We start from the raw sequence: 21,552 nt of genomic DNA, 5'->3' as shown, positions 1-21,552 counted from the left end.
AATTTACAGCGTTATTTCATGTTGTGTGTCTCTAACCAACTGACAGATCTTCCTTGTGGTATTGTGCTTTTGAGGCTCGGTGGTGGGTGGGGAGGAGCAGCGGTATCGGCTGCTGACTGTTTCTAAAACACTGATGACATTCTTTCTGGTAGTGACACTGAGAAAGCAGAAAAGCAAGCTCTGGAATCAACAAAGGAAATTAAAAGCTATATATCTTGCACAGGTGGACACTTTGTGGATGTTTGCTAGCTACATGCTGTGGCATCTACTGGCAGCGGTAGTTTTGAGGACAACCAAGCCCATTTTCTTTTAATAATGGATTAAAAAAAAAAAAGTAGAAAGGGGCCACATAAAATTCCCATATTATGGGAATGAGAGTATCTGAGCTATGTGAAGCTTTTATGCTCTCACCTACATTTTAGACAAGCAAGTGTCACTGAAAATTAAACTGACTTTATTCAAAAACATAGATGGGGGGAGGGGGAAATCTCAAACAAGGATTAAGTAGAGATTTAAACAAGGTACAGACTATACCAGAGGAGAGATGACTGGCAAAATGAAAACTGCTTTTCAGCCTAGAGTTGCTGAGTAGTAAGTCTTTAGAGTTATCACACTCTGCAAAGATAGGAAAAAGAGTAATTATAAAACCAGGCTGTGCCCTTACACTGGTTTAGTACTGTCTCTTTTCTGCAGTGTTGCTGTTAACATCATTGGGAGTAAAAGTGTTAGCCCATATCAGATAACTGTACATGTGTCGTGGTTTAACCCCACGCAGCCGCTCGCTCACTCCCCCCGGTGGGATGGGGGAGAGAATCGGAAGAGTAAAAGTGAGAAAACTTGTGGGTTGAGATAAAGACAGTTTAATAGGTAAAGCAAAAGCCATGCACGCAAGCAAAGCAAACGAAGGAATTCATTCACTCCTTCCCATGGGCAGGCAGGTGTTCAGCCATCTCCAGGAAAGCAGGGCTCCATCACGCATAACGGTTACCTGGGAAGACAAACGCCATCACTCCGAACGTCCCCCCCTTCCGCCTTCTTCCCCCAGCTCTATATGCTGAGCATGATGTCATATGGTATAGGATATCCCTTTGGTCAGTTGGGGTCAGGTGTCCCGGCTGTGTCCCCTCCCAGCTTCTTGTGCACCCCCAGCCTACTCGCTGGTGGGGTGGTGTGAGAAGCAGAAAAGGCCTTGACTCTGTGTAAGCACTGCTCAGCAGTAACGAAAACATCCCTGTGTCATCAACACTGTTTTCAGCACAAATCCAAAACATAGCCCCATACCAGCTACTGTGAAGAAAATTAACTCTATCCCAGCCAAAACCAGCACAACATGTGGAAAGGTCACTCTAAAATGCTTTAATCTTAAGCAAGTGCATTTGGGTATAGCTGAACAGCTGAAAAGCAGCAGAGGTCTCTTTCTGGAGCGGAACAGTTTCTCTAAACGCCAAATTTGAGGTCAGCCCTGGCTGGCATTGCCCATGGCATGTACTGACACCATGTAAAGCCCTTCTGACAGACCTGCTGCTGGGAGCACAGAGTAGCTCTTGGATGAACATCCAACATGGCTGATGCCGCTAAACCTGCATCTTGCCCTGTGTAGTAGACAAAGGCCTGAGAGTATCTGTGATGAAGTAGTATGGTAGTAAAACAGTTATGTCTGATTTAGGGGGATGATAATAGAAAGATCCACTGGACTTGGAGTGAACGTGCACAGAGGAAATGATTACACAGTTGGATTTTAGAGGCTGCTTATGACTTGGTGGGGATGAAAGCAAGGGGAGAGAAAGAGAAAGAAACAGATGAAGAAAAAAACCCTGCTGATGTGCTGTCAAACAGCAGAGGACTAAGTCTTTATTGTTAGAATATTCTGGAAATCACTTTCCCTAAACAGTGAAGTAGAGGGAAACTAGATGTGAACTTGCTTCCACATGTACAAATTAGCAAGCTGGAAAGATTTTGCTTTTGAGGAGACTCCATTGCTTGAAACAGCTTGAAGTTAGAATAGGGGAAATACATTGTTAAAACTATTCAGTTTTCCATGTAAATTAAGAAATGCTCCTAAATTAGAGCTTAAAAAAACCCAACAAACAACTGAAATGTATCAGTTATCACCAGGTGTTTTTCTCCTAAATTTCCTTTTCAGATTAGGTTTCCCAAGGGTTTGTCCCTGACTAGAAAAAAGGGGTCAGTAGAGACATGTTCCTGGAAGTGAGACAAGTTGAGGAGGTGACCTTGAGTCACTATGCAGGGCTTTTTGAAAGGTAACTGAGGAGTCTTCCACTGGCTGCAGAGGGACATTGGACCAAGCTCTTCATTAGGATTTGGTCCCCTGGGAAAACCTTGCCCAGGAAGCCCTGTCTAGTAGTTGAGGAAGGGAAGGGGTTAAGAAAGCAATACTATATTTGAGCAGAAAACGTAGGAAACAAAGGATGCAAGTAATCCAAGATAACTGCAGTTCTTTTATAGGTTAGTAGGGCAACAGGTGGAAAATATAATCATACAGTCCAGTAGCCCAAAATACAGCCTTTTTTTTATATCCTTGCTGGAATTCATACATACCACACCAAGCAGTGGGACACTACCCAAGAACAAGCCGTGGCACAATGTCTGAGAGACCAGATACCACCTACACATGTATATCGTACATTTGAGGAACTGGTTGTTACTGTGCAGAGCACAGTTTTAGCTTTCTGCTGATACTGTTAACTTTAAGGTTTTCTCAGAAGAGATGGTTTGAGAGTGGAGCAGAACCACCATTACCACAGCTGTGGGGGGGGGAAATCTCCCAGGGTTAAAATAGCTAAAATGAAAGAACTAATTTTAAAAATGATTCAAACTAAACAATCATTTTAAAAAGGAATCGACTAAAATAAGTTGAAAAAATCCCATAGTCAAATTTCTCACTCTACGGGATGTGGACTAGAAATTGCTCTGCCCGGTGTTTGCTTGTGCGTGTGCTCCCAGGAGTGCGTGTGCCAGTGGGTGTGCATCTAGAACAAGCACTCAAAAGTTTGGAGACTTTTTGCCCAAGCAGTAACTGTGCAGTTTCTGTTTTCAGCCCCTCATGTACTTTCTGCTAAGAAATGAAGGGTGGTCTGTGCTTCCCACACCCGAGTCCAGCCATTCAAGACTGTTTCTGCAGTCTGATCCAGGCAGCCTTTGACCTCCTGCCACTTGCGTTTTCTGTACACTTTTACTTCAGGAGTTCAATATTATTCTGCCTCCCTCTCCGTCGTTTTCTCACTGTTGTAATCCTCTTTTTGGCAAGACCAGAGGCTCCCCTTCCCTGTGCCATGCAAGGTACTGAAGATGAGGAGACCCTGTTTCCCTACCACCGTCTCTTGCATTTCCTTCAACTACCAAGATGTTTTCCCCATGGCGTCTTGGTTCATCCTTTGTCTAGCTTTGCCTGCTGAAAATGGCCACGCTGAGTTAGGGTGAGAGTCCTTTCTTTCATCTTTTTTTCACCTTGGAGTCACTTTAATGCAAAAATAAGTCACCACTTCCAGTCTTTTTTCCCCATACACCAAGTAAATTGAATAATTCTTTGCATCTTCAGAATTTGCATTTTTGGCCTTTTCCCATCTAGTCGCTACATGCAGCTTTGTTGCTAATAAACCTCATTTATGACCCATTTCTACCATTGCTTGACTTAATCTTGTGGAGTTTCTGGCTTGTAAACAGGAATAGTCTGTCAGGTGTAAACTCCAAATTCTCACTTGACATCGTTGGGGCATCTGCAGAAAACAAGGTGGCATGATACCGTATTTGGAGCTCAGACCCTTCACTCTCTGTCCTGCCATGTGCAGAGTGTGCAGACCCAGGAGGGTCTTTCAGGCCATAAGCATGAGGTTTCAGAAACCATTTTCTGATACTACTTTTTTTTTTTTCCCCCTGGCCAAAGTGGAACACTAGTGTGAGTGTTCTCATGGGGCTTCTCAAAGTTTCTTTTGCTGAGCTACCTGGAATGTCAGGCAGAACTTGGAGTTTTAAAAACTAATTTTCGATAATGTGTTTTTCTCTAAGGATAGAAAAAGTAGGCTCATCTCCATTTAGTGTACTGTAGTTATGTCTGATGGCAGAGTCAACTGCAGTTCACGTTTGTTGGTATTCTTATTTTTAGAGGTTTTTCTCCTATAAAAGGAATTGCATTAAATCAAGAATGTGACAAGTTCCACAAAACATCAAGCCACTGCATCATCGGGTACCCCACTGCATACTTTTCACTTCTCTCCTTAAAAGCTACATGTCATTTGTTGTAGTTTCTTCTGATCTTATGTTCACCTCAACTCTTACTGCACTTTAAATACAAGCCTTGTTAGCTGAGCTTACTTGTACCCTAAACAAATTTGACAGGTCACCCGCAGATCTGATCTCATGTCAGCATAAGATGGGATATGCGTTATTTCTATAAAATAATCCACCACATCACATGCTTTTTAAAATTTTTTAAGAGCCTTTGCAAAGTTTCACTTAAATCCAGAGTTTGCTAATAAGCTCAAGATGCTGATACTGTATTGGCTTCTCAACAGCCCCAGTAGTCTTCACCAAAATCCTTATGGTGGTGGTGTTCCGTCTCAGGAGACCGACATCTCCTTTACCTAGGCAATTAGCTATACATTCCTTATATGCAGCTTCTGGTGAGCAGTGAGACAACTTCTGGGTGTTAGCAATAATTACTCCTCTACAGTGGCTCTTACCCAGCTATCTTTTTACTGCAAACTCACCCCAAGATCTCATCCAAGATTAACTGATGAAATTTTATTTCAGATGAGATTTCGCTTCCTCTTCAAAATGTCGCTCCTTGAAGTCTGAGGCTTTGCTACACAAACTTGATACAAGTGCGCATTCTCTCTGCTGTCATAAAATAAAATGCCAGGGATATCCTTAGATAGACTTGCTTCACAGGTCTTGGACTACCAAAGGATGAGTTAGTCTTGCTAGTGTTGAATTTCCTGACAGTGAACAGAGCTCAGTACTGCCCTGACAACTTCGCCCTGACAACTTCGCCCGTATTCTTGACCATTTCCAGGCACTCGGTTGGACCTGCACGCACACCCCTACTGAGGGGGATGCCACTTTCAAGGGGGAGATGTATAAGAGCATTGTAGTTGGTAAAATGGTCCACGTGGTTATTCACCTTGGCCTGCCTGTAGGTGAATTAGATGCTGTTGAAGAGGTCTTACAGCAGCAAATGCACATAAAGGCATGCACTGAAAATTGGAAGAGAAGTTCCGGGCTAGGAGCAAAATGTTTGAGGTGTTCGATGGACACTCTGTCCTGCATTTTCCTTTGCTCTCCATCCAAGCCCCTGATATTTTCTCTCTCTGCTGTTAAGAGAAAGTGGGTGGCAAGCACACGCCACCATTTATGCACTCGGCAGAGTACATGTACCTTCGTATTGGCTGCTGGGCAGAAAAGTTTGAGTCGGAGTGCTTTTGGTGTATGCATACTACCCGCAGAGGCACATGCATACAGATAATGCACTTTGGAAACCTCCAGTTTTGGTAAGTATCACTTCTTTCTCTGTTCCATAATATTTGAACTTGGATGAGCTTTTCACAAGCACTTTTGCAGATCAGAATATCTGAGAACTTGTGAATGTAAGTGACGTTTGCTGCTCCGTGTTTTAAATCTAAACTTTGTGTCTTTGAAGTACTGATGATCTGCTTTTCTGTATAAATCAGTTGTCTCAGTATATTGCATGTTTGGACCGTAGGTGCCCTCAGCTACCTCAGCTTCTTGCTCTGAGACAGCTAACAGAATTGAGACACTGAAATTGCAATGAGGAGTTGAGATCGCTGCCTCGATTCCCTCATTCTCAAGCAGCGTGGCAAGTTCTCGCATTAAGCAAATGGCTTATTTTGTTTCTCATAGATTTCCTGAACATTAGCAATGGTTTTGAGCAGTTTCTAATTGATTTTTAAAACCCTAACCCTTTGCTTCTCTCATCCTTCCCTCTCTCCTGTGTGTCTCTGTGTATGTGCTTTTTGTCTTTTTTTTGTGTTTTTTTTTTCTTTTTTGGTGGCTTGTGTATCCTTTCCCTGCATTGCGGTGCTGTTTTACGCTGCAGAATTCGTCCAGCTCTGCCTCTTCAGAAGCCTCTGAAACCTGCCAGTCAGTGAGCGAGTGCAGTTCCCCCACCTCAGTCAGCTCAGGCTCCACCATGGGGGCTTGGGCCTCCACAGATAAGGTGAAAAATTTCATCTCAAAGACATACAAACCTACTAGCTCGTTATCCAAACCCAGCAACATTTGGACAAAAAAAACCCCGTGCATGGGACACAGCCAGGATTCTTCTCTGTGAAGATGAGAATAGGAACTGTTGCACGCTCCCTTAGAAATGAATCAGTTTGAATAAACCACAGCGACACTTGCCTTTAAACTAGCTGCTAGGGGGAAGCTACAAATTGGGCATTTTACAGAGGTAATTTTCTAAGAAAAGCTCATTGTCCACCTTTTCTACTCAAAGAGATTGTGGAACACTGCCCAAACCCAGCTGGTTGCCTAACAAAGAGCATCTTGCCCAGGTTGCACTGTTTGTGGCTTCTCCCCTCTCTCCCATTAGGTAGCACGCATTACACTGAGCAATTGGGGTTTGGTTTTGACCAAAACAAAAAGGAAAACAAAACACACACGGTTGGAATAAATTACGGGGGATACTCTCTGAATCGGGGGAGGAAGCGATAGCGGTCTCCATTCTCATCTGGTAAATCCTTGCTGTTGTTTTTTTCTTATTTTTTTCTTCATATCATCACACAGCCAGAACACGTCATGTTCGAAGACTGTATGCTTTTCCTCTCTGTCCAGCTACATAGAATAAACGCCACCAATGCAAATGCCTCCAGTACTGGAAATGTTTTGTTTCTATGTCTGCAGTCTGCAGGGTACCTAAATTGCAATGGCTTTTTCACAGTGTGCTGCTTTCATGGACAGAAGGCAAAGCTGCTCAGCCTGGAGACAATGACTGCTAGATTGATGTCTGAAATTTGTTATACCAAATAACAATTTTCAAGCAACCTCACTTCTGAACCAAGCATTGTATCAATTTTCTGTTGTTTATTTGCAGCAAAGCTAAGATTTTTCTTTCTTTTGTTTTAAGATACAGAAGTTTTCTCCCTAGAACATCAGAGTCATAGTATATTTTCATATTCATTCTGTTTATATTAATTTCTCTGTTTTTGTTTGTTTATTTGTTTCGTTTCCAGTTGTCTAATGGGTTTTATCACTGTAGTTTATCAAGTGACCCATCCGTAGCTTCAGTTGGTGCAGGTCCTTTCCCTCATTTCCCGCCTGTCTCCCGCGCGTGGACTCGGGCTCCCTCAGCCCTCCTTCCAGACTACGTTCATTATTACACCATTGGGCCAGGCATGTTACCATCATCTAAGATCCCTAGCTGGAAGGTTTGTGTTCCTTTTGTTGTGGCAGTCCTCACCTCCTCATACCAACAGTGTGCGCACGGCGGTTGTTGCTACCTTTCGATCCATGTAATTACTCGTTGATTTGCTCTGTTTAATATCACTCTGAATGGGCACTGCATGGTGATAATCGGAAAGCTAAAATCCGGTAGTGGCTATTTCTGAATGACCTTGTCTATTCTGGCACTGCCTAAAACATATTAAAGCTGAGAACACCTAGGTGGGAAGGAATAGTTTAACTCCGGAACATTGGTGAAAGCACTCTGGGCTCTATTCAGCGAGAAAAGAGCTTGTTTAGCACCGTCAAAGCGCTCACTTGAGCAGGGAAGTGGAGGCTTGGCATCCAGTTGGCTTAGTGAAACCATACATTGAACAACATGATGTTCTCGCTGTGGCGGCGGTGCTTGGCCCCCACCTTGGCTGTAGGCAGCCATGCTCTTCTAGATCTAGCTGGAGTGGTTTAAGAAGGCACTCGTCACCAGTGATGAACTTAAGTGATGACTGAAGCTATCCTAGCTTTACTGCCACAGACTGAAAGTGCTCACCCAGCTTGTTTCGCTCTCTTGGGTGAGACCACCGAAAAAGTCAGAGTGCAGTAACTTCTTTCAGTTGCTCCAGCTGGATCTGCAGGGATCTTCCTTGGCATCAAAATGTCTCTGCTCTGCCAGAGCCTTGACTCATCCCTGCCAGGCGATTCTCCTGGGAGACTCTGCCCCGGAGCAAGGGGAGAAGGGGCAGAGTCTTGTTGCCTTGTCTGTTGCCCTGAATCTTCACAAGGCTGATGTGCAGTTGATAGTAGCTGCACAGGTCTTAGATGCCTGTGGATGGTTATATGATACTGCATATGCACCATGGGACCTTCTTATACATGTAAATTGAGATACCTTGTTACAGATCCCCCTAATCTCTCTCTCCAGCAGCTGGAGACTGTTGAGGCATACACACAGGGTGGCCACAGTGGTCCTGGGGCTTCAAGGTCATTAGTTGTGTCTATGCTATAGAAGCACTTTGCCAATATATTTCACAGCAAAACACTTACAGCAAAGACACAGCTGTTAAGGCAAAGCAGAGTTTCATATGCGTTAATAAAACCAAAATACCTGTCTGCACAAGGGACTTCTGTCAGTACAGCTGCCTTGCACTTCTCGTACCTTGGACTGAGACACATGCCAGTAAAAATCTCTAGTGTGGTCTTAGCCCGTCATTAATTATTTATCAGAAGGCTGTGCGGAGGCTGCCCAGCAGCCAGCTGCTGCCAGTGGTGGGGTGTGTGGCCCGTTCTCATGCACAAGTCGTTTCTTCTATTTTTATTTTTAAAGCACCCCTTGTCTTGGTGAGGGAGAACTCTCTTAGGATTGGGCTTGCCCCTGCAGCAGCTCGCATTTGGGGAGCTGCTGCTTAGCAGTGGTTCTACGTCCCAGCACAGGTAAACGTTGATCAGTCCTGCTTTTTGTGTGCAACATGTGGTTTCTGGACACCCTCAGGACTTTGCTTAATAGAGCCCTGAGTGAATATAGCCCTCGTGGCCTGAGGAATTTCTGTTTCTAATTTGGCACCAGTAATTCAGAGTGAGGTTAGTCTTTCTTCAGTGTAGATCATTATTATAAACTAGATTTCAGCTAGTAAGTAAACTGAGAGATTACTCAGAGTAATGTATATCAAAAATCTGTTCAAGCCTAATTTTTCAGAATTGAAGACATGCGTAACAGCACGTAATACTAGAACTTGTGTACATCTAGAACAGCTGCATCACTGATTGGACATTTATGTATATTTTCTGCTGTGTGCCGGTAATTTTTGCATTTGAATTTCTGAAAATATAGGCTTTAACACAGTGGAATTTCATTTAGAGAAAACTATAGTATTAAAATATTAAATAACTTCATATAAGAACACTTAGGTAGAATAGGAAATTTAGATTCCCTTTAATAAAGGAGATAGGTTTTATAAGTGAAGATTTTTAATATCCACAAAATTCATTTATTTCTGGCCTTATTCAGAAAGGCATATCCAGTTTGATACATAATCTGTTGCCCTTTTGCATAGTTTTACTTGTAATTAAAGCACAATTACTGATGAAAGCTATCGCTAACAAGCACATTTCCTTAGGACTGGGCCAAACCAGGCCCATACGATCAACCAATGGTGAACACATTGCAACGTCGCAAAGAAAAACGCGACCCAGATCTCAATGGAGGAGCTCAGAGCGGACCACCCGTGCCCCCTGAGGAGGCCCAGAGACCTCGGAGCATGACGGTGTCGGCTGCCACAAGGGTGAAGCTCTAATTTTGAATACACTATTTGGTGCAAAGGAAGCAGATGTGCTAGCTCCTGCCAATACTTTTTTGCCATGCTTCATGTTGGCACGTGTTTATCCGACAAGCAGGAGTGGTGGGGTGGTCAGTGGAAGTGACATGAGCATGAGAGAATATGGCATTGAGTATTGGCATTTGTAGAGCAACGGCATCCAAAGAAGCGTCTGTTTCTTTGAAGCCCTAGTAAATGGGCGGACACAATCCTGTTGGGCTGCGATGGTGACAAGCTCTGCTTGGGAGGAGAGAAAGCTAAAAGTTGGTGAAGATCGATTAACCCTTCTAGACGTAATGAGTCTCCTTTCTGTGTGTAACCAGCAGGGTGAGGAGATGGAGGCCTGCGAGGAGCTGGCGCTCGCTCTGACGAGAGGGCTGCAGCTGGACACCCAGAGGAGCAGTCGGGATTCCTTGCAGTGCTCCAGCGGCTACAGCACCCAGACAACAACTCCATGCTGTTCAGAGGACACGATCCCATCTCAAGGTACCCATCCAAGAGATGTTCTTTTTCAGAGCGTTGCCAGCCTGGCCATCATACACTCACCCCGTGGTGCCAAGGAGCTATATTCCAGCAGCTATCGCTCACTGGCTTTGTAGTCAGCTGGGGAGAAAGGGGTGAACGTTGCTGTTGTGAAGTTTTTTCCAGCTTGGAATGCAGCCTGGATTTATTAACTAAATAGAAACCTGGATTGCTGCATAGTGTACTGAACGATCGTATTTTCTTGTGCATTACTAGAATGATTTTAGCTTAAGGATGCTACCATTTTAAAGAAGACGCTGGAATTATATTTCATGGGTTAAGTGGAATGACACTGGTATCGCATCATACACTTCTTGTGGTAGTAGTGTCCTTTCTGAGCTATTGTTTTAGCAGATATGCACTCATGAGCTTTGCTTTTTTGTTCCGTCCGTACTCCGAATCTGCTCTTGGTTTCCCTTTGTGACCTTTTATTTCCTCCCTAAGCAGAAATATTGTAATTGGAAAAAGAATCCATTGGAGATCTCAGCTTGGGCCTACCTGGGAAGCTGCAGTAAGGTGTTGGGGTTTGTACCCTGTTTCAGAACCAGCAGCAAGCTGAGAGGGACCGAGTTTGGTGTTTGCAGTTCAGCAACTGCCGTGTTTGCTCAGCTGAGGCCGGTTGTGCTGTGCAATCACAAGAGGCAGTAGGGCCTGCGGAGGGCCTAGCTTGGCTCAGCAGTTACATGGAAAGGAAGGAACCCGATGCAATTATTAAAGCTGAGGCTGAGTTTTCAGAGCTGACAGCTGGGGTTTACTTTGCAAAATAAGCAAATTTGCTGCTGAAATCACTGGTACACAGTCCTCTGAGCCCCACATTGCCTAGTCAAAAGTACATTTTTTAGTCACTGACTGTTTTAAGTATTTATATCTGCAAGTGGTAACATATGGCTTGTAGGATGCTGGTTTTGGTATCTTAATGTTGGCAACAAACATTGCGTCTTCGTTACTTAATTAGTTCTTTTCAGAGAAGGTACTGAGTGTGTACAGTTCTCGTTCTCTTTCACAAGAGATGTGGGCACCCTGCAGCTTTAGGGTCAGTCTGCTGTAGTGCCTGCCTTCAGCCACGCAGTCTGAAGACTGGTCACAGTATCTCAGGCTTCCTTCCTCCTAAAGGTGAAACCTCTCTTAATTGCTATTGACCTCCAGGCTTTTTTGGTTATATATACTTTTTTGATTATGCATACTTTAGACTGACTGACGTGACTCAGCTGTCTTCTCCAGCCTGTTCCTGACTTTGTCTTTGGCATCAGTTTCAGATTATGATTATTTCTCTGTGAGTGGTGACCAGGAGGCAGAACAACAAGAGTTTGACAAATCTTCCACCATCCCAAGAAACAGCGACATTAGCCAGTCCTATCGCAGAATGTTTCAAACCAAGCGTCCTGCTTCCACTGCAGGTCTGCCAACCACGCTTGGACCAGTCATAGTCACCCCCGGCGTCGCCACCATCAGACGGACCCCTTCCACCAAGCCTTCAGTCAGACGCGGTACCATAGGGGGAGGTCCGATTCCGATCAAGACGCCAGTGATTCCTGTCAAAACACCAACTGTCCCTGATATCCCAGGGGGGCTGCCTGGCACCCTCGCTGGGACAGAAGAGTGTCCCGAGCAAAGTCCCGAGTCTCCGGCAGCAGGAGATGGTGGGCAAGGTGTCACCAGCATGCCCTCATCCTCATGGAGTGGACAAGCATCCGTCAACCCTCCGCTGTCAAGCCAGAAACTGAGTGCTGCCGACGAGCAGAGGCAAACGGTTCCTGAGAGCGAGGGGGAAGAAAGCGACCGGGATGGTGTCAGCACCCTCGCGCCTGCAGGCCAGCCGGAGCTTGATCCCGGAGAGCTGAGTCCTGGGGATGTCCCGCAAGGTGAAGATATGCTGAACGCCATTCGGCGTGGTGTCAAACTGAAGAAGACGACCACGAATGATCGCTCAGCACCTCGTATTTCCTAGGAGTGGAAAAGCTGCCAGAGTACTAGCCGCCGAGAAGGAACTGTGAGGAAACTAATTTGTCTCTATCCATTCCAATCTGTAATCAATGAATTTTTTAAGATACTCGGTAACAGACAGTCTGAAAGTACTCTAAAAGAGAAAACAAGGTGAAAGAGCGTAGTAAGACATAATCTTCACTGGTGTTTTAATTTGTAAATATCAATGATTTTGTTTCTGCATTTTTTGATCTAAGTTACACTTTTAATTTTTTCTGAAGGTGCCAAATCCCATTTACCTTTTTTATAACTCTCTTTGTAAAGTTTTAAATCATAGGAGAAAAAAAAATGTCGAGTAGTTAACTTCAGCAAAGGGATTAAATGAAAATTTGGCTTTTTTGCAAGCTTTTGTAGAGCGCCTTGTAATAGTGAGGTCAAAAAACAAAACGATGGGACTTCCTTTAAAGTTTCAGTCAAGCTATAAGGAACAGATCCTCATTTAAGTATTAAAAAAAAGAGGTTTGAAGAGCAGGAGTAAAAATTGACAATAAAAGCAATATATAATGCAAGGAAGAAACCTGCAGTTGGTAGAGTATTTGGGGGGTAGTGGGGGGAGGGAGATGCCATCAAAATAGCAGATGCTGTTGCACAAAAGTAGCCTAGTAGGATTAATTACTAGTAGCTTCATGGTAAATGCATCAGAATAAGCCATATTGGATTGCAGTGTTTTGTTTCTGTAGGGTGTTTTAAAGACTGGTTTTTTTCCACATTTCTTTTTTGACTGCACAGCAACAACTCTCAGTCACATGCATGCAGCCTTAACTGTGTAGGCTTGGTTCTTCCACCTTCACTTTTTGTTCCACTCATCCTTTCACTGAATACAAACAAGGACGACAGGCTTAAGGCAGTTACAAATGTGAAAACATTTTTAAAATGCAAGCAGGGAGTTCTTAGATATTATCAAAATGCCTTTTTCTGACTGTGCCCAGCAGGCTGGGCACCTTGGAAAGCCCAAATATTTTGAGAAAACACTTAACAATTTGACAGGTGTAACCAGCTTGTGATCTAATAAACTGCGAATGTTTCTTTCCAATACAGGGGCTTGTTTTTCTTAACTTCTTTTAAATGGCAGTCGATTGGCTTTTCTTAAATGCCAAAAAGAAAGGGGTGAAGGGTGGGGGGTGGGGAGAGATACGGTTTTTTTGATAATACCGGGAGTCTGACCACTATATTCTCTTTTTTTGTACTTTAAGTCATGTTTTTTGGAACGCTATTGATAGAATTATTAAGAGTTGGATTTTTTCCTTAAAGTAAAAGTAAGTTATTGCTGCAATACCCGTCTCCTAAAGCTGATAGAAATATGCAGACCCCAGGGCACAACACGTGTTCTGATCAGACAGTCCGGAAGGATGCCATCTGCCCACCCACAGCAGACCCACGCGTGGATGGACACCAGACTTGCACATCCAGGATTGTTTAAAAATTCACCAAATAATACATGTAAGGGGCTAGTTTCCACCACACGCTCTGCAGATTTCTGTTGGCTCTAGACTTGCCTACATAACCCCTTATGCTTTAATACATAACCGCATTGGATGTGAAACTTCTAGTAACTGTGTAGTCACTGTGTTCTATATAACATTTTACACTGCTGTGGTTGCTAACCTTTTTTTTTTGTTATGGCTTAAAAGCAAAAAGAAAAAAAAAAGGCATGATTCTTAGAAAATACTAAACCTTCCTTTCTTTGAAAAACAAGCTCCTTATTACAGAATATAATAAACAGTAGTGCCTGTGGTGTAGCCCACCAATCTTGATACAGTAGCTGATGCATTGTGCAAATGAGGCTGAGATGGTTTTTGCATAAACAAAAACTGCTAGGAGATAATCTCAATAGTTAAAAGTGTTATTTAAACCTTTGAAATAAATGGATGTAACTGTACCCAAGTACAGCTTTTCACTTGTTTAGTTCTTAAACGTTAGTATAATCAGTAAAATTTAATATAAAATGTTGCCAAATTCAATGTAGAAAGAATGTGACAAAACACTTTGGATAGTTCTATTGTTTGTGTTTTTGCATATTGTAAAAGCAGTGTCACAGCTAAAAAATAAAATGTTTCTAATGGTAAATTATTGTGGTTTAGTTGCTAGTTTGTACTGAGAGTTGACCTCTCCCTGTGCAGTTTTTTGTTCTAAACTGGTATAAATAATTGCTGTAAGTGTGTCTCCCTTCTACATTGTAATGATTGCTTAAGCCTACATTATAAATAAAGAACTGCTGGAAAACTTCTGTATTTCAGTTCTTAAAGACTTTCTGCTTCCAGAGCTTTGGATGTCGATGGTGTCCTTCATCAGACTTGTGAAGATCACGCAGGTTCCATCTGCGTGTAACAGAAGCAAGAGAGAATTAAAAAATAAGTAAATAAAATCGCCTATAGCTGTGTTTTACTGATGTGCACTGGAAGGGTAGTAGCAGAGCAAAGGTGCAGTGCTAACGATGGAAATTGCCGTTAAATAATAACCGATGACATTTCTCTGTCCCTCACTGTTGCTGCCTGGCCAGGAAGCACAGATAACTCGACATGTTTATGCGTCTGCTTCCGTGCTGGACCACAGTTCCTTTTGCCAGAGGAGGAAAGTTGCTAATGTCAACACTGCCCATGCTTACAGCCAGAATTTATCAAGCACCACCAGTGCTGTCTCCCACATGCCCCCGAGTGATTGATGACTTCCTTTTGTTCAGCTTTCTCAGGAACAAAGGTAGAGAGGGAGGATGTTGCTCCCACTTGCAGCTACCACGCAGTAGCCTAATTAATTTCCTTGCCACTGCGATATTAATTTTTGTCCAGACATTTCCATTTGTCGTGAAGATGTTAAAGGAAAACTCAAGGTGGTTTGGCTGGAAATATGTCCTGTCTCCAAAAGGATGATAGTGTCATTCCCCCCGTCTCTCTATGGCTGTATCTCACATACTGCTCGGCCAGGTGCTCTCGTTTTGAAGTTCATCCCTGCTGCTTCTACAGTGAATCTGATTCACTCGCAGCTGTGCGTGCAAAATGTTTCTTTTGTTCAGGGGTGGGGGTTTTTTGCTGCTGTTTTTAATGCTGGGACGTGGGGTATCCATCATGTTAGGGAACATCAGTCAGACCTGCTCAGGTGTTTGTAAAAGTCAGGAGGGACTTTTTGCTCTGTTTTCTAGCCAAAAAAAGAAAAAAGTGGTTGGTTGCCTGACTGGGAGGGAGGGTGCAAAATTGCACATAATTAAAAAAGGAGTATTTTGGTGTTTGCATTATTTCTGAATATAGTTTCCAGACAAGCAAAGCAGAGGAACAGGGTTGGGGGAAGGTGAGGTGCAGGAAGAGGGGATGTTTTTTGTAAGCTTGCCTTTGTCTGCATAGAAGTCAAGACCCACTTGGTGTATACCCGCTGACTGCTCTGACAGGCTCTACCCCATGATGGGGTGGAGCGCTGTGGCACCAGCCTGCCTGTACCGCCGGCACTCACCCAGTTACGGCTCCAGCTCTGGGCCGAGGTCTGCTTGTGCCGAGCTGGGGAGATGGCAAAGCAGGCTCAGGAGCAGGGCAGGTCAGCTGGGTTTGCCCTGTGATTTTTGTATTGCCCTATGAATTTTGCCCACATCTGGTTTTGGCCTTTCATATTCAGGCTGATGCAAGTAGCTGCTAAAGCAAATTAGCATTTGTACTTTAGGGAAGTGCAATGCTGGTAGAAAGAAATCTGTATTAGAAACCTGTAACAAGTTAGAAAAAGGGGCACAGGTTGGAACTCTCACTAAGAACAAGTACCTTCAGTACTGAAAAACAGCAGAGAAAAGCACCAATACCTGAGTGGGGAGAAGACACAGCTCCGTGCTGAGCAGGTGAACAGGCTAGAGATGAGGGGTGTGCTGAACAGCTGTGCTGGAAAAGGGCACACCTCAAGTCTGCTATACTGTCTTTGGACTCATGGAGGGAGAGAACAGATCCAGTTTCCTGATAAAACTGAAACTCTCAACAGTGGAATACGTGAAGTCTTTTTTTCTTCTCCCAAATTCAGGCATATTTTAGCATGTAGGCTTACTGAAGAGGGCCATGTAAAATTTCTGAAAAACAGCCAGATTAAAGCCTTTTCTTACACCCAAGCTAAATATGTTTAGTCCTTAAAGCAGCTGAAGTTAGTGCCTTTGCCATCTCTTGTTATCTTTAAGCCTTAAGTTGGAGTTAATGGAAAAATTAAGCCTTAGGGTTAAATATGGTACAATCCCAATAGCTCCTGTAGAATGAAAGTCAGATTAGGTAACCCAACTCTCCTCTCTTCTAGCCCTAAAAAGAGAGAACAGCAGAAGAGCCAGGAAGGTTTTCCTATGAGCTTTTACTAGGTGGCTATATCCTGTCTATTCTCTTACTCACTGGGAGGTTAGTGGAAGTGTTAGCAAAATTTCCTGTGTCTTACATCAATGCTTTGGGACGGTGGCTGGAAGCAAACAGTTTTTGTACCTAGTTCATTGTATCGCACTGCCTGCTCGAACTGTCTGTGACCCATAAATGAACATACAAGGGCCATATTCCTCAGCAGGCTACTTGTTCTAACTGATAGAGCTCTGTAGTTTTCTAGGATTTTTATATGGGGGTGAATGTTCTTCTGGTGCTCTACAGCAATGTTATCCATGGCAGCAAGAAAGCATGACAATGTAAGGAAGGTTTATGTCTTGTGAGATTTGACACCTAAGTGAAAAATGCAGCCAAAAGCCTAACGAGGTGGGGAGAGGGCAAGAAGCCTTTATCCCTAAGCAAGGTTAGAAATACCCTCATTCCAGGAGCAACCAAAGCCCATTGTTGCTGTCAGTATTTTGCAACTCCAGCTGTAGCACAAGCATGTATCACCTTGCCTGTATTTAATGCCAGATTCCAAGTTACCAGGCTGACAATACAAAGTGTTTATTAACTTTCATCCACTCCCTCCCCCCTTCTCTGCAGTGGGAGACAGGCTCTGGCCCCACAGCGTTACTCTCAGTTTAGTTGCTTGTCGTTCGATCCAGTCCCCCAGTAAATCTGCTTCTCCTGCCCCTTTAAGCTCACATTCTTTCCCTGGGAACATGCGTTTTATGTGGCCAATTTTTTCAGTCTCACAGTTGAGTTTTTTAACTCTTACTGTAAAAGCTGCAATATACGTTCACCTTTATAAAACTTGCTCTGGAGTTAGTATCCCATTAAGACTTCTTCACAGGCTGGTCAGTGTTCTCTGACATTTTAGGTATATAATGTAGGTGTTAACAGTCATCTATTCTACACTGCACAAACTGGAAGAGTGTGCATGCTATAAAAGAACAGTATGTCAGAAAAATGCCTTCTATTTTACTGTATTTGGCTTTATTTTGTATTACTTGGGTAGCATGCGGTCACTGACATGTCTACTGCCTACAGAAGATAGGCCGCTTTAATTCTCACGCGAAATAATGCTTTTACATGGGAATTTCACGAGGTCTTGTTACATACTGCCACCACAGTGGTGGCAGATGCCCTTCCTTACGAGCTGGAGGCAAAGCTTCAGTTCTTGGACCATCAGCTGGAGTTTCTTCTTCTAACTGCTTAATCTAGAAGACAAGACATAAAATTGCTTTAGTACATATAAGCACACTTCCATAATGTGGTGTTCAGTGCCCAGGCGGTAAGCAGAACTGGCCCCCATTTCAGAAGGGAAGAACCAGCAGTAACCCCTTCGGTTCACAGGCAGGTTCTGCATTTCTCAGTATTCACTTAAACTCAGTAATCATTGCATATTACCTAATTAAGAAGGAATTTTTAGGAATTTAGGGATTTTACTTAAAAGGTCATTATTTCCACATAATTCATGTCTACCATTGCAACATTAAACAGACTGCATTCTCTTGCTGCAAGCCACCAACAGCCCTTTAGATGTTTTCAATACATGTTTCTTGAAGCAGTGTAAGTGCTGGCTGCCAGTATGTTAATTCTGGTAAGACTGCCATACTACATACAATCCAACTATTTCTCTACAACTGAATTAAAGAACTATTCTAAGAACATGAACTTTTTCCAACTGAATCTGTTTAGGTTGGCCAGAAATTATTCTCGTTTCCCAGATGATGAACACCGTGGTAAGTCACTTTCAAAGGTACAACCAGAAAGTGTCAGAGCTTCACAACAGCAAAAGAGGAATTCTCTGGTCATTAATCTCTTCTCATCCCACTTTGGAATTTCCTTTAGCAAAGCTGCTGCAACAGCCCTGCACTAACTGAAACATGGTTGCAGGTTCAGCATTAACTTCAAATTCCCTTCACAACCTTTAAGAAGCTGTAACTCTTGAGATCTCTGTGTAGGCATTTTAAGTCAAGTCAGTGTTTCACGTTGACAAGAGTTCTAATAAAGCAGAGTCTAAATGAGACCACAGTAGGCATTCAGGTATTTTCCAAGAACACATCTAAACGTCACACAAAATACTCGTGTGCAAAAGAGGCTTTACTTGGCATTGAGCAAGCACTGACCTCTTTATCCCAGCTTTCCCGCTGCAGCTTCTTCCATTGCTCTCGTTTGGCAAAGTAATCGGGATACATCGCCTTCTCAGAAGGATGCCAGTAATCCAAGCACCATTCAGGAATCTGTTAGATAAAAAAAAAGTTTCATATATATTATTTTTACATATTAAATCATATACAGTACACACACACAAAAGAACTAAACGCAATCACTGAAACCAGTATTAGAATGATAAATAACCCAGGAAATAAAGTACTACATAAAAACACCCTTTAAGAGCTACCTGACTATTGTTAGTCTCAAGGCACTATATGGCAGAGGTCAGTACTTTTAATCTTTGTTTCACACACTATCCTAAGTCATAGGAAGACATCATAGTGACTTGCTTCAATCACAGCATCCCGGAGACAAGTCCAGGTCATCTCAGTTTGCTCTAAAGTTCTCAAAATAATACCATCTGGTGGAAGAGAAGATCTCATTTCTTCTTTTCCTTCTCTCAAAGGCAGCAGGTTAGACATACTTTTCTCCAACTACTAATTCATTTTCTTTTACAGAGACAGAACCTTACAGCTCATTTCCACTTGTCTACAACTAATGAAAAAATTAGTGGCCTTTAAGATCTTGATAATGGTCTGACCTCTAAGATGTCCCGTCAAGAAAAAAAGCGAAATTAAAATTCTGCAGCAGCCTATCACTGAATGTTAACATTTTAAAGACAGGAACATTGATTAAAAAACAAAACCCCACAAAAAACCCCAATTCTTAAAAAAAGAAAATTAAGAAGTTGCTCCAATACCATCATTCATCCAGTGACATTTACACTTCCAGTTTCCTGCTGTGATTCTCATCACTGAGTAAACCTTTGACTGAACAGAAATAGCAGAGCTGCTAATATATAAAAAAAAAATCCACACACACCAAACAACAATTAAAACCATCACACAGGCTGAGATCTAAAAACTACATTTTGCAGCAGCATCCACAATGGACAGTCACTGACATATAAACAAGCCAAATCCTTGTGACAGCCATTTTGTTAAAGGACAGTTTTAGCATATCGAACAGGGCAAAGAAAAGAGAATGTAAACCAGTTTATATTTCTATATGAAGACTAATCTTGACCATTTATTGCTCAACTGGCCTTTTTTCTGTCTGGATTCTCTCTATTATCTCTATTACTGTTAAGGCCTGTGACCTTGGTATAAGCTTAAGTCCTCCTCCCTTTTCACTCATATGTTCTTTTTTCTGCCCCTGATAAATCTACATCAAATTCTTCCTTTCACGTGGCTTTTTGTGCATAAAGATCTGATCAGATCTAGTGTTGTGTACGCACTTACTTAAAATTCAGGAGAAAGCAGGTGCATGCACTCTCTAGCTTAGTATTAACTTCTCATAATGCATTAGGAGCCGATGGCAAGAAAGCAAAAACCCTGTGTTTTTCTATGAAACCTGTTTCTTTTCTCCTAAACAGAACAATCTGGGGGGGAGGGGGAAAGCCTCTAGAAGTGCCTTAGACTGTAAGAATACAGCTTCTATTTTTAGGCATACCACCTATCACACAGTGACGTACAGTGCGTATCTGGCACCACAAGCATATGAAGGGAAATGATGATTTGTACCATTATTCAAAATGCTGGAAGAACGATGGGACTGAGTGAAGAGAAGTCCCCCAACAGCCAAACCAACATCTGACAAGACCAGAGATCACAAGGCTGTGACCAGATGGCACCACAACGGGCAGCACAGATTCCTCCACCTTGTTTACTCTCACAGCTCAGCTCCAACCCTTTCACTGTGCCTGCCTGACCTATCGCGGAGCAGCTTCCATTTGGCAAAAGAGCAGATAATTATCCCAGCAAAAAGAAGCCAGCTGTCTTCAGACAGACCAGCAAATTCCATTTTTAAGGATCAGACAAGCAGGACAGCTTCTCCCACGCAAGCAGCAATATGTTCAGCAGCAGTAAAATATTAGAGAAATGATACTGCTGAGTCAAGCTGCAGCCCTATGAAAGTCCACTTAAAGTATTCACTTTACATTCACTAAAAGAACAGTAAGGTAAGCACAGTAATACACAATCTTACAGGCCACCTTACCTTGTAGCACTCATATCTCTCATAGGAAGTCCCCCCAGGGGAGTCAGGGAAGATGTATGGCTGAGGATGCTGGTTTGCCCAGAACTCCTCCTCGCCTGCTTTCAGCAGCTCTGTAGCTTTCACCATATCCTTCACATCCTTGTTCTTATCAAACCGTTCTCTCAGGAGGCAGGCAAAGTAGCGGTACTTGTCTCTACAGACAGAGGTTAAGCACAGTGACGTACGTTGGAGGAAAAAACTAATCACACACAGAAACAAAGCTTAGCAACATCACCAGTCACCCCTGCGCAAAGACAGGGTTTGGCCAGGGGCTCCGAGGAGCTTCTGTTCCCACATAGCCCTTTTCTGTGGCAGGCACAGACAAGTGACCCAGAGACTTTTTCCTCACTCCTTCAGCCACGACTGGGAAAAGGAAAGGAAAGAGGACAAAGCCCCAGTCAAGCCCAACGCCCCGTCTCGGCGGGGAAGGCCGGCGGGGAAGGCCAGCCCCCTCCTCCCCCCAGCTAAGTGCGAAGATGAGAGGCCCCGCTCCTAAAAAGAACAGGCCTCCTCCCCCTCCCCAGGCCCACCTCCCTTCGCCTCTCACCGGTAGATGCACCAGGACTCCAGGTGCCGCAGGGATTTCTTATAGAGCCGCAGCACCTTCTGCTGGTGCGTCAGGTAGGCCGCCATTTGGGGCTCTCCTTCTCCTCACCTTCGCGCGCGGGGGCTGACGGGAAGGTGGAGGATGGCGCTGTGCGCAGGCGCGCCGCTCGCCCTCCCCCCGCAGCCGCCGCCGCCGCCGCCGCCGCCGCCAT

At 43.6% G+C, this 21,552-nt stretch overlaps 2 protein-coding genes across 5 annotated transcripts in view; one reads left to right on the top strand and one right to left on the bottom strand.

Moving 5' to 3' along the window:
* The window catches only part of MTSS1 (MTSS1, I-BAR domain containing), a 132,878-nt gene extending 118,424 nt beyond the window's left edge, over positions 1-14,454 (top strand). The window contains exons 11-14 of one of the 4 annotated variants that reach the window (XM_009277237.2): positions 7,209-7,403; positions 9,528-9,692; positions 10,052-10,211; positions 11,645-14,454. In XM_009277237.2, the coding sequence (XP_009275512.1) occupies positions 7,209-7,403; positions 9,528-9,692; positions 10,052-10,211; positions 11,645-12,195 (1,071 nt within the window). In that variant the 3' untranslated portion in view covers positions 12,196-14,454. Of the gene's footprint in view, positions 1-7,208; positions 7,404-9,527; positions 9,693-10,048; positions 10,212-11,497 lie in introns of all 4 variants that reach the window. The other 3 variants (XM_009277235.2, XM_009277236.2, XM_009277234.2) reach the window with 3 other exon arrangements.
* A 3,053-nt stretch (positions 14,455-17,507) lies between these two features.
* NDUFB9 (NADH:ubiquinone oxidoreductase subunit B9) lies at positions 17,508-21,496 on the bottom strand. Its single transcript, XM_009277233.2, has 4 exons — positions 21,342-21,496; positions 20,756-20,948; positions 18,670-18,783; positions 17,508-17,757 (listed from the first exon to the last, which is right to left on the bottom strand). Exons 1-4 carry the CDS (start codon positions 21,425-21,427, stop codon positions 17,626-17,628), a joined length of 525 nt encoding a protein of 174 aa, XP_009275508.1. The 5' UTR covers positions 21,428-21,496; the 3' UTR covers positions 17,508-17,625.
* Between the last annotated feature and the right edge of the window lie 56 nt (positions 21,497-21,552).

The sequence above is a fragment of the Aptenodytes forsteri genome, unplaced genomic scaffold, assembly GCF_000699145.1.
Source record: "Aptenodytes forsteri isolate BGI_AS27 unplaced genomic scaffold, ASM69914v1 Scaffold49, whole genome shotgun sequence".
NCBI classification, from domain to species: domain Eukaryota; kingdom Metazoa; phylum Chordata; class Aves; order Sphenisciformes; family Spheniscidae; genus Aptenodytes; species Aptenodytes forsteri.
The sequence above is the reverse complement of the archived record's forward strand: the minus strand, read 5'-3'. Positions and strand labels throughout refer to the sequence as shown.

What these genes read in the sequence shown, in the direction of transcription:
- NDUFB9 (XM_009277233.2), bottom strand. Translation starts at nt 21,427, where the DNA reads ATGGCGGCCTACCTGACGCACCAGCAGAAGGTGCTGCGGCTCTATAAG. An exon ending in GAGTCCTGGTGCATCTACCG is followed by an intron (nt 20,949 to 21,341) that starts GTGAGAGGCGAA and finishes CTCTGTCTGTAG; the next exon opens with AGACAAGTACCGCTACTTTG. An exon ending in GGGAAAGCTGGGATAAAGAG is followed by an intron (nt 17,758 to 18,669) that starts GTCAGTGCTTGC and finishes CTTGTCTTCTAG; the next exon opens with ATTAAGCAGTTAGAAGAAGA.